This window comes from Podospora anserina, chromosome 1 (assembly GCF_000226545.1).
Source record: "Podospora anserina S mat+ genomic DNA chromosome 1, supercontig 2".
In the NCBI taxonomy this organism is placed as follows: domain Eukaryota; kingdom Fungi; phylum Ascomycota; class Sordariomycetes; order Sordariales; family Podosporaceae; genus Podospora; species Podospora anserina.
The window spans coordinates 116396-126794 of NW_001914855.1; the positions used below are offsets into that span (position 1 = coordinate 116396).

At 53.8% G+C, this 10399-nt stretch overlaps 5 protein-coding genes across 5 annotated transcripts; 2 read left to right on the forward strand and 3 right to left on the reverse strand.

The window, feature by feature from the left end:
• Positions 1-2257: 2257 nt before the first annotated feature.
• On the reverse strand, positions 2258-3883 carry PODANS_1_9100 (uncharacterized protein; the record flags this gene model as incomplete). Its single annotated transcript, XM_001908536.1, has 1 exon — positions 2258-3883. One exon carries the CDS (start codon positions 3881-3883, stop codon positions 2258-2260), a length of 1626 nt encoding a protein of 541 aa, XP_001908571.1.
• Positions 3884-4047: 164 nt separating this feature from the next.
• Positions 4048-4185, reverse strand: PODANS_1_9110 (uncharacterized protein; the record flags this gene model as incomplete). Its single annotated transcript, XM_001908537.1, has 1 exon — positions 4048-4185. The coding sequence occupies one exon, from the start codon at positions 4183-4185 to the stop codon at positions 4048-4050; it is 138 nt and encodes a 45-aa protein (XP_001908572.1).
• A 929-nt stretch (positions 4186-5114) lies between these two features.
• PODANS_1_9120 (uncharacterized protein) lies at positions 5115-6908 on the forward strand (the record flags this gene model as incomplete). The annotated part of the gene is made up of 3 exons (XM_001908538.1): positions 5115-5213; positions 5307-5343; positions 5404-6908. 3 exons carry the CDS (start codon positions 5115-5117, stop codon positions 6906-6908), a joined length of 1641 nt encoding a protein of 546 aa, XP_001908573.1.
• Positions 6909-7524: 616 nt separating this feature from the next.
• Positions 7525-9106, forward strand: PODANS_1_9130 (uncharacterized protein; the record flags this gene model as incomplete). The annotated part of the gene is made up of 2 exons (XM_001908539.1): positions 7525-8121; positions 8234-9106. The coding sequence occupies 2 exons, from the start codon at positions 7525-7527 to the stop codon at positions 9104-9106; spliced, it is 1470 nt and encodes a 489-aa protein (XP_001908574.1).
• A 528-nt stretch (positions 9107-9634) lies between these two features.
• Positions 9635-10213, reverse strand: PODANS_1_9140 (uncharacterized protein; the record flags this gene model as incomplete). The annotated part of the gene is made up of 1 exon (XM_001908540.1): positions 9635-10213. A coding segment is annotated over one exon (579 nt), but the record flags the coding sequence as incomplete, so codon positions are not given.
• Between the last annotated feature and the right edge of the window lie 186 nt (positions 10214-10399).

A 10399-nucleotide genomic window follows, 5' to 3' on the forward strand; every position in this document is an offset into this window, starting at 1 on the left:
CTCTCACAAACAAACCCCGAAAAAATGTGTTGTTGATGCAGGAACGAGAACGGGAAGGGGGGGGGGTTGATGATAGGGCTGGAATGAGGTCAGGAAAATATTCCGGCCGGAAAGAAGAAGAAGAAGAAAAAGAAGAATGACAGGCCGCCTGAAGTTATAGGGGAGGTTTCAGCTCTATGATGGGCAGGGACGATTTTCATAGTATTCCTATTTTGTAACTCCTTGATGCAAGCCCCTCCTTCCTCCCACGAACCCGGGGCGATGCATGCGGTTGCTGATGGGATGGATGGATGGGATGAAAGCCCCCTCTCCCCGTCCATCCTTCACCTCGGCGCTTGCCATGTTCGTCCTCTTGGTTGTCAGTCAGATCAGACCTCCTCAATATGCAAAGCGGCGCGGCAGTACCTATCCAGTCCGGTCTTTTCTCAGCCGCTCCCATTTGCCTAACCAATCCACGCCAGTCCATTTCTCAGACACCAAGTGCGATCCTTGTGTGATAGGAGACATACGTATGTCTCAAGAAAAAAGAAACGGGCTGACGGACATGCAACGCTCGGCGAATTGATAGATCTGTTGAACTGCTCACTCTTGGCAGCATCATCTTTTTCGATAGAACGAAACCTTCAAAGCGCGGCTCAGCCACAACCGTCCACGTTTGCCCATCCCTTTCCCCCGGACACCAACACCGACATCCGTCATACTCGGACCCGAAGAACAACAACACCTACCTTCTTGCTTTCTTCCTCCCTCACGGCACACGGCACGCACCATCACCGTGAAACGAACAGCGAGAGGGAAGGGTAATGACGTCCCTCGCCCAAAAAAAAGGCAACGAATGGCTAACCCCCAGATGCGGTGGTGGTGAGATCCTCCCCCGGCCCGCTCCAGGAACGACTTACAATACCTAACACCAACCAACCGACCAAACTCAGTCTAGCGCCTGCCCTGCTGGGCTAGGCGAATAATAAACTGCCGAGCTTTTGGGCTGCGCTTGGTTCTTCAACTAAACTTCAGACGAGCGTTAGTGTGCCAAATGCACTGCGGTGTAACAGCACTTTGTCGATCAAGATTGTGTCCGTGGTATGTATTTATTCAGGGCCACACATTGCGAACGTTGGGATGGGGGAAGACGGGATGACGACAGGCTGGTTGTTGAACGGTGCACGACGGTCAGAGGGGCAGTGATCCCCGGTCACGGCCAGCCTAGTTAGGTCTGACATGGTGAGGACCAAGTAGATAGTCGCATTTGTCCCAGTCTGGGCCTTTCTCGAAAGGTAAAGGACAAGACTGTAGATCCTACTAGTTCCCGCTGCTTGCGGCTGGGTGGCTGGCTTGCCCCTCCCCCACCATCTCGTTTCCATTCCTTCACCAGCCTGTTCGTCTCAGATTACGCAAAGTAACCCCCCTCCCCAGGGGTTCGGGATCCCTTGGCCAGCAAATAGTTCGGTATAAAAGGGGGCAGATATACGCTCTCTCTGCCGTTCCGTCCCATCCCATCCCATCCGCACTTGTACAAGCCTCTTCTTACACCCTTTGCCAAGTGTGAGAATTACGCGTCATCAAACTTGCTCATGTACAGCAGGCACATCACATAACGCTTTCCAATCCAGTCCAGGAAGAGTGATGGTCGATCCCTTGTTAGGAGTTGTGATTAGGATATCATGAGTAAACAAAAGTGAGGCCGCCGATGACGACTGACATCGAGATACGGCAGTTTGGTCACCAAAACAAGCATAGCAAGACAGTTTTGGACAGGACAAACCCAAACAGAAAAAGAAAAAAGAAAAAAGAAAAAAGAGCAAACTTCCCATTGACAAACCCCACCTCACTCTTCTCTCTATCTCTCTCTCTCTCTCTCTCTCTCTCTCTCTCTCTCTCTCTCTCTCTCTCTCTCTCTCTCTCTCTCTCTCTCTCTCTCTCTCTCTCTCTATAGTAGAAATACTGTAATCTCTAGTCGGTCTAGCTTGCTCTCTGCTTTGGTTGGCCATGCTCTAACTTCTTTCTCTGTAAAAGATAGAAGAATGATGTGTCCACAATTGCCCCTCGCTCGCTTGCTTCTGTTTTCTTTTTCTTTTTTTTTCTTTTTTTTTTTTCACAACCAAAAACGCCTCGCCCAACTGCCCGAATTAAAAATAAAATAAATAAAAAAAAGTTCTTCCGTCTCTTGTCCCGCCAAAGGTCTCTTCATTTTGTTTCACCCAATTCAAAAACGTCTCTCTCCCTAGTCTCCCCCTTCCCATACACACACCTCATCCTTCTAAACCCTCTGCATCCCCCCAAACCCATGACTCTCCAACAAACTGCTCGAAGCCACAAAACTAAAACCCCCAAAAGGATCATCCCTATCAACAGCCTCCCTCCTGCCCACTCCCTGCACACTCCCCATCTCCCTCCCGCCCCAACTCCCCGCCTGATCAAACCTCGACACAACCGGACTCAAACTCAACTCGGTAAACTCGGCCGAGAAATTCTCCGCCAGCTCCGGGTCAGAAATATACGGCTGAATCGGCGGCTCCACCTCCCTCGCCTGCAGCGCCTTCCAGTTGATCTTGCGGAAGAACCTGTGCTTCTTGATCGTCTCCAGATCCTTCGGCATGTTGCTCCCCAGGCGCTTGGCGGGATCCTTGCGCAGCAATCTGGTAAGGAGATCCTTCGCGTCCGGACCCAAAAAGTAAGGCAGCACCAACTTCTGCTTGATGATGTTGTCCTGAATCTTCTTGTTGTTTGGTCCGCGAAAGGGGGGGTTCCCAGTCATGAGATCGAAACCAAGCGCGCCCAAAGACCACCAGTCAACCGCCTTGCCGTACTTCTTGCCTTGAATCACCTCGGGAGCCATGTACTCGACCGTTCCCAGGATCGAGTTGCACGTGTCCGAGTCGACTGCCACTTTGGAAAGGCCAAAGTCGGTCAGCAAAAGGTGGCCCTGAGAGTCGAGGAGGCAGTTCTCCGGCTTGAGATCGCGGTAAACCACGCCCAGGTTCTGGTGGAGATGAGACAAGGCGAGAACCATCTCGGCCATGTAAAAGGCGGCAGTCTCTTCGCTGAACATCCTTTCCGTACTGAGATGAGTGAACAGCTCGCCACCCTGGCCGTACTCGAGGATGAGGTACAGTTTCTCCTGGTCCTGGAAGGCGTAGTACAGCTTGACAACAAAAGGGTGACGGTTGACGCTCTCGAGGATCTGGCGCTCCGTCTTGGTTTGCTCCACCAGCTTCTTGTGCACGACGAGAGAGGCCTTTTTGAACTGCTTCTGCGCGAAAAGGCGGCCTGTGGCCTTCTCCTTGACGAGCAAGACGGTTCCATAGGTTCCCTTCCCGAGACACTTGAGAGGTTCAAAGTCGTCCGCCGTCATCTTAGGACGGGGAGGCACAACCTCGCTAGCAGCGTTGGGGACATCGCTGACAAAGTCGTGCTCGAGGTTGATCTCGTAACTGGTAGATCCCACCGAAGCCGTCTCATCGCTACTGCTGGCGCGGCTCTTCAAAGTGCTTCCACGGGAAAGGGGGCGGCTGTCACGGCGGCCGCTGCTGATCGTAGTCTCGCTGGAGAACGGCGAGGAGGCCTGGTGCTCGCTGCTGCGGGTCAAGGAGCTGGCACGGGAAGAAGCGGCGGTCGTGTCGTTGCTGTTGAGGCTGAAGTTCTCGATTTGCATACGCAACTTTCCTATGCCGCTTATGCCAGGGGAGGTAACGGGCTTCAGCATAGGGCTGCAGTTAGCACTGACGACGTCGCCCAACAGGTGGGTCGCCTTCTGGGCCCGCCTGCTAGGGGTCTTTGGGGCCGCGGGGCAGCCGCAATGATCAGAGTCCTCATCGCCAGAGGCCCCGGGGGTGTTGTTGAACCCGCGCACCGTCTTGAGCGCGGGCGTCGCCTTTGCAATCATGGTCGTCGTGGTCGCCGTGGCGTGTGTTGTCGTCTAATATGTCAATTGTCAATGTCTCGTCAATGTATCGAAATCAGATGACCTGGTTTTCCCCCAAGGTCCTGAGCCGATAACGTGCGAATCCGAGTCTCATAAAATCCGGAGGTCGCAAAAAGGTAAACCGTTCAAGGCTTTCCACGACGCCGTCCAGCGTCAGCGCGCACTTCGGTGTCTCGGCTCAGTCCCTTGTGGCTTGGAGTCGCACGCATCTGGTACTTGAAGAAAGAAGAAGAATTGTCTTGCGCGGTCGTTTGGATATGCATTGATGGTCGGGTCGGTCGTTCGGGGAAGTCGTGGTGGTGAGAGCCTGGAGAAGGTCGCTGTTCGCGTGGGAAAATGCGAGAGAAGGAGGGAACCTTGATTTTTGAACATTTCAAGAAAACGTGTGGTTCACGGTCCAGTCCTGCGGCCGGGCGGTCGTACATGCGGCGCTGTCTGGCACCGCCTAGTGGTGCCATGCCCGCTGCAACTACCTACAGGCGCCCAGATCCCCCACTAAAAAGTCCCAACCAGCGGGAGCCTGAGAAAAAAAAATTCGCGTCAGCACCCACCGGAGAGCCCGCTCATTGGGTCCAGGCCGTCCTTTCAGTCCCAGATCGCCCTGTTTTTCTGCGTCTTGAAGGGTCGGCGCTGCCGCCAGATTCCTTGGTCATCTGGGGTACCTATTCATGCCCAGCTTCCCCGACCTCGAATACGGCCATGTAATCCACGGAAGCAAAAGCAGGCTCTCCGTTCCGATGCAAACCGGTACGTAATGGAACTGAGGGATGTCATGCCAAATCAGCATGTTATGCCCGTGGCTGATTTAGTGTCTTTCATGCCTGAATCGCACGCCGGCACGTTTCATTGTCTGCCCTAACAAGAAGGAGAACAAGCCAGACGGGTGTCAGGCACCGGTACCCGTAGCACAAAGGCTTCCAAGATCTCCCATGAGGCGGTTCAACAACAAAGCCATGCAAGCCACAGGAGAGGATATCGTGTTGATGCCTCCACCTCCCGGAGAAAGGTGCCAAGTAGCAATGTGAAAGGATGATGGGAACACCTTAATTTTAAGAGTCTAAAACCAGGCTAAAGCTGATTGTCGCTTTAGGCCAGGGTTAGGGTTAAAAACTCCCAGCATAATCGATGGCAGGTTGCCTGCCGGAGCTCAGACGCTCAAACTTGGGGGTGCAAGCCGCATTTCTCAAGTATCATGACCAGGAACCAGCCAAAAATACAAACAAAATCAATACCCACCGCAGTCATGATGCACCCATCACGTAGGGCGTATGTTGAGGAGGCTGACACTGAGGTAAGGTCTATCATCCACACCCCTATCTGTCATGAATCGCAGCCGCTCAACATTACAGCCCGAACTCGAACTGACCCGCATCGTCGTTTGCAGGACCGAGGAAGTGGAGGCATTGACATAGATGCCATTCGTGAGTAGCCTCCGATAACACCCCAAACACTTTGTCTCCCATGTACTGACTTTGTCCCAGCAATCGACCGCGACTATGACATCCCCGGAGCCGGCGCAGGCATTGCGCCCGAGAGAGCATCAGCCATCATCTCACAATTCGAGCGCAAGCGATTCGCCGCCACTATCGCGGTCCCAACCGACGATGGACGTGTCCGCGCCAAACTTCGAGAGCTAGGCGAGCCTATCACGCTGTTCGGCGAAGGACCGGTCGATCGACGCGACAGGTTACGAGAGCTTCTTACCGAGCAGGCGCAGCAGGCGACAGGCCAGGAGAGCGCAGATGTGGAGATGCAGGATGCTGGCAACGACGAGGAAGCGGAAGAGCAAGAGGAAGAGTTTTACTCTCGAGGAACACAGGAGCTTCTCGATGCCCGAATAGAAATCGCCAAGTTTACGATCCCCCGAGCGAAACGGCGCGTCGAGTTTCAGAAGAAGGAGGCTACGATTCCTCTCCGTACCCATGTCAAGTTTAGGAAGGAGATCAAGGAGCGGCTTCAGACGTTTGAATTGCAAGCCAGTCAGACTGCGGGAGATCGTCATGTGAGCATGACGAGGTTTTCGCCAGATGGACAGATGATTGCGACTGGAAATTGGGGCGGTCAAGTCAAGCTTATCGATATACCGACTTTGGAGCATCGCAAGACGCTGCGAGGACATACCAACAAGATCAGCGGTTTGGCCTGGAGGCCTGGTGCTACCCTTCCCGAGGCCAACATCTCGGAGGACACGGTCAACCTTGCTTCGGGTGGTGCAGAGGGCCAGGTTCATCTTTGGTCGCTAAACCAAGATACACCGCTATCGACGCTCTCTGGGCACTCGCAAAGAGTATGCCGTGTCGAGTTTCACCCTTCTGGAAAATACCTCGCATCTGCGTCTGAGGACACGTCGTGGAGGCTGTGGGATGTCGAAACAACAACCGAACTGCTTCTTCAAGAGGGACACTCGCGGGGAGTGTACGCCGTAAGCTTCAACACCGACGGGTCCTTGCTGGCCAGTGCAGGTCTGGACAGTATTGGAAGAATCTGGGATTTGCGGTCGGGACGGACAGTCATGATTCTGGACGGGCATCTGGATGGCCACATCAAGCCGATCTACGGGCTGGACTGGAGTCCGGACGGGCACCGAGTCCTCACGGCCTCGGCAGATGGATGGATCAAATGCTGGGACGTGAGAAAAGTGCAGAGGACAGGCGGAATTGGTGCGCACACAAGCGCGGTATCAGATGTCAGATGGTTCAAGGGGATGGATGAGCCCGTTGACGGGAAGCCACCAGGCGAGGACGACAAGGGAAACCAGTTGCCAAAGAAGTCTGGGACGTTTTTGGTGTCGTCTGGGTTTGACCACAAGGTCAACATTTTCTCGGCTGATGACTGGGCTCTTGCTCAGTCGCTGAGCGGCCATACTGGCCCAGTAGCGAGTGTCGATGTAAGCCGGGACGGCAAGTGGATCATCAGCGGTGGACATGATCGGACTGTCAAGTTATGGGGTCGTAATGATGCAACCGGTCTGTATGGTGACTTTTAGGGATCACTTCCTTGCAAGCCAGAGAGGGGAGGAACCGGGCCGGAATTAATGGGGATGTTAAATGTATAGTAGCTAGCTGTGAATTGATACCCGAATACAAAGACTGGTCTGGTGCCATTTTCATCCTCTGAAGAAGTACTTTTGTACCTACCTGTGTTGGACTTGGCCCAGATGCGGCGGCGAGATGCGCGGGCTGCGCTGGCGTCACAGGTTGCTGGGACCGACGCACGGGCCACATTTTAAGTGGTTTGCCGATAAAGGCCGATAAAGTCTTGGGGGATCTTGAATCTTGGGGTGATTGTTTGCTTTCAGCTTTTCCAACCTTCAAGCTTAACAGCCTACAACTCTTCATCGCGTCGCTCGACTTTTCTAGCAGTGATCCAGCTCGCCTTGATCGATTCCGACGACGACAACGACGACAACGACGACGACGACGACGACGACTGCTCAATGAACGAGATCGAGTCCCACACTTGAGCAAGGGGGAGAGAGAGATCGATTCGATTCTCCACCGAAGGAAGCAAGTCGCCGCCGCCGCTCGAGCCAGGGAGTAGTTGCTTTTGTCTCTTGATCTTTTCGAGACGACACACACGACACGACACGAAGAGGCAAGGAAATGTCTTCTTCCAACAACTTTGACCGATACCGACCACCAAGAGAAGCACCCGCTCACCCGCCAAAACCGCCGTTTATCGCAGAGTACAACAACACTTCGCAGTCGTCATCGCCTGCTACTACTGGGAGAAGGCGCGAGGGAGGAGGAGGAGTGCCGCCTGCTGTACCGTCGCCTCCGGTTTATTCCTCCAGGACATCGCCGCCGCCGCCGCCGCGACCGCTGCGGAGCGCCCCCTCGCCTGCCATGTCTAGCCCGCAGAGGTCGCAGCAGCAGAGGAGGGAGCAGTGGCTGTTCACGCTGGACGAGGTGAAGAGCACGCCAAGCATCATGGACGGGCTGCCGATTGGGGAGGAGAGGTTGAGGAGGGCGAAGGGGGTGAATTTTATTTACCAGGCGGGCATGTTGCTGGAGCTGCCGCAGATTACGATTTGGGTGGCGGCGGTGTTTTTTCATCGGTTTTATATGCGGTATAGCATGGTTGAGCAGAATGGGGGCATACATCACTATGTAAGGAGGGTTTTTATATTCCTGGGAGAGTTGGATGAAACCGAACTAACCACGAGGAAAAATGATTTAGAATATCGCCGCCACGTCGTTGTTTTTGGCGAATAAGACGGAGGAAAACTGCCGCAAGACGAAGGACTTGATCATTGCTGTCGCCAAGGTGGCTCAGAAGAACACCAAGCTGATTATTGATGAGCAATCGAAGGAGTACTGGCGGTGGCGGGATTCGATCCTTGCGTTTGAGGAGATCATGCTCGAGACGCTTACCTTCGATCTCATGATTAATAACCCCTACGGCGAGATTTTTGACCTGCTGGCGGAGCTGGATCTGATCAAAAACCACAAGCTGCGGGATGGGGTCTGGGCTTTTTGCAACGACGCGTGTCTGACGGTGCTGCCGTTGGTGTTGAGCACGAGGGAGGTGGCCATCTCGGCGATTTTCTTCTCGGCGACGGTGAACAAGGTGCAGATTGGGGATGTGAGGGGCCAGAGCTGGTGGGTGTACTTGGGGGGGACGGAGGAGATGGCGGCGTTGGGGGTGAATTTGATGTGTGAGTTTTATAGGGAGAACCCGCTGCGGAAGCAGGAGAAGCGTCCTCCCAGTCCGGAGTTTAGGCTGGAGAGCACGAGGAGGAGGGGGGATGTGGCTTTTGGGCTTGGGGGGATGATGGAGGTTGATAGTCCGGGGACTGGGACGCCGACGCCGGTGGGGACAGATAGGGCTGGGACGCAGAGTCCGGGGCGGGGGAGGGTCAATGGGAACGGGGTTGTCAAGGAGGAGGAGGGGGGGGTGAAGAGGGAGGGGTCGTCGTCGGCCGAGGAAAGGAGGGCGGCGGCTGTTAGGGCGAGTGTGGAGAATGGGGATTCGGATGCGGCGTTGAAGGCTGCGGCGAATGAGTTGGGGGTTCATGAGAATGGGGATGGTGGTGGTGGGGGGTTGGTGTCCCCTGGGCCGATGCTGGCGGCGATCAAGAGGAAGAGTGCCGAGTTGGAGGATGCGGTGGATGCTGCGGAGAGGGAGGCGAAGAAGATTAAGTTGCAGGATGATGAGGATGAGGGGGAGATTAAGGGGTCTTGATTGAGGAAGATAATGGGGGTGCGAGAGATTGGACTGGTAGCACTTCCCTCTTCAGCGGTTGACTCTTTTGTTGACGTTATCATTATTTTTATTTGTTGTTTTGGAGTTTTTTTGTTGTTGTTTCCGGCGCCAAGGATTAGCGAACGGGATATTTAGGGGGTGGTTTAACCAGGAAAGGAGGGTTTTCATATCGAGGGGTTCAGATTCTGGTGTATCATTTTTTTTATATATATTTTGATATCCCTCTTTTTTTTTATCTTTTTTTTTTCTTTCCGTTTCATCTCTTACCTCTCCTTCTATTTCAATGCTAATAGGCGATGTGGAATGGGGGATTGTAGTCAGGCAGAATCTCTATGGTTTGAGAGATGATATATGTGTTGTCCGTTGTGTGTATCGGTCTGTGTGTGTGTGGTGAGTGATATTTGGATGGTGGCGGTAGGAGTAAGTATCATTATTATGACAAAAGTTTCAATAAATAGTGTTTAAACCTTTGTACCCGTTTCATTTTTTTTTATGTTGAATATATATTCACATCCTTCCTATCCCACCGGGCTTCTTCTCCTCGAGAAAGTCAATCAGCTCAGTCATGTCCCCGACCTTCATCAACTCTGCCCTCTCCTGCTTGTTCAGCAAGGCGACCTTGTCTTTTTGGCTTGGGCCCATGCCTGGGGAGCACATCTCGTTGATGTGGTGCAGGACGAGCTTGAAGGGCATGGGCGCTTTGATTGTTTTGTTGAGGAAGTATTCGACTGCCTCCCAGGGGCAGGAGTTTCTGCCGGAGAAGAGGGCTGGGTTTGCGAGGAGGGCGCGGGCGGACATTAGGCCGGAGAGGTGGGGGATGTTATGCTCTGGTGGGGAAGAAGAGGAGGAAAGGGTGTTGTGGAAGGGGGAGGTGAATGGGAGGGAGTCGAGGGTGAAGACGTCGCCTGAGAGGAGGATGGGGACTTGAGTTCCGAAGTGGAGGTTAGGATGGAGAGGGACTCGACGTTGATGGGGGTGGAGGAGGGGGTTTGGCGGGTTCGGGGGTGGATGGTGAGGAAGTCGATTGGTCGGGTGGTGGTTAGGGAGCAGGGGGCGAGGAGGGTGGTTATGAAGTCGATGGTTTTTCTAAACGGGAAGGAAAACCCGGGGGATAAAAATGGGGTGAAAAAAGGAAAAGGGGGGGAAAAAAAGGGGGGAGGAGATTTACCGGAAATTTTTTTGGACCGGTATTTGGGTGCGGGGGCCCCCCCTTTGGGGGGTGGTGATTTTTTTTTTTTTCCTGTGAACCCCCCCCCGTTTTGGGGGATTTGG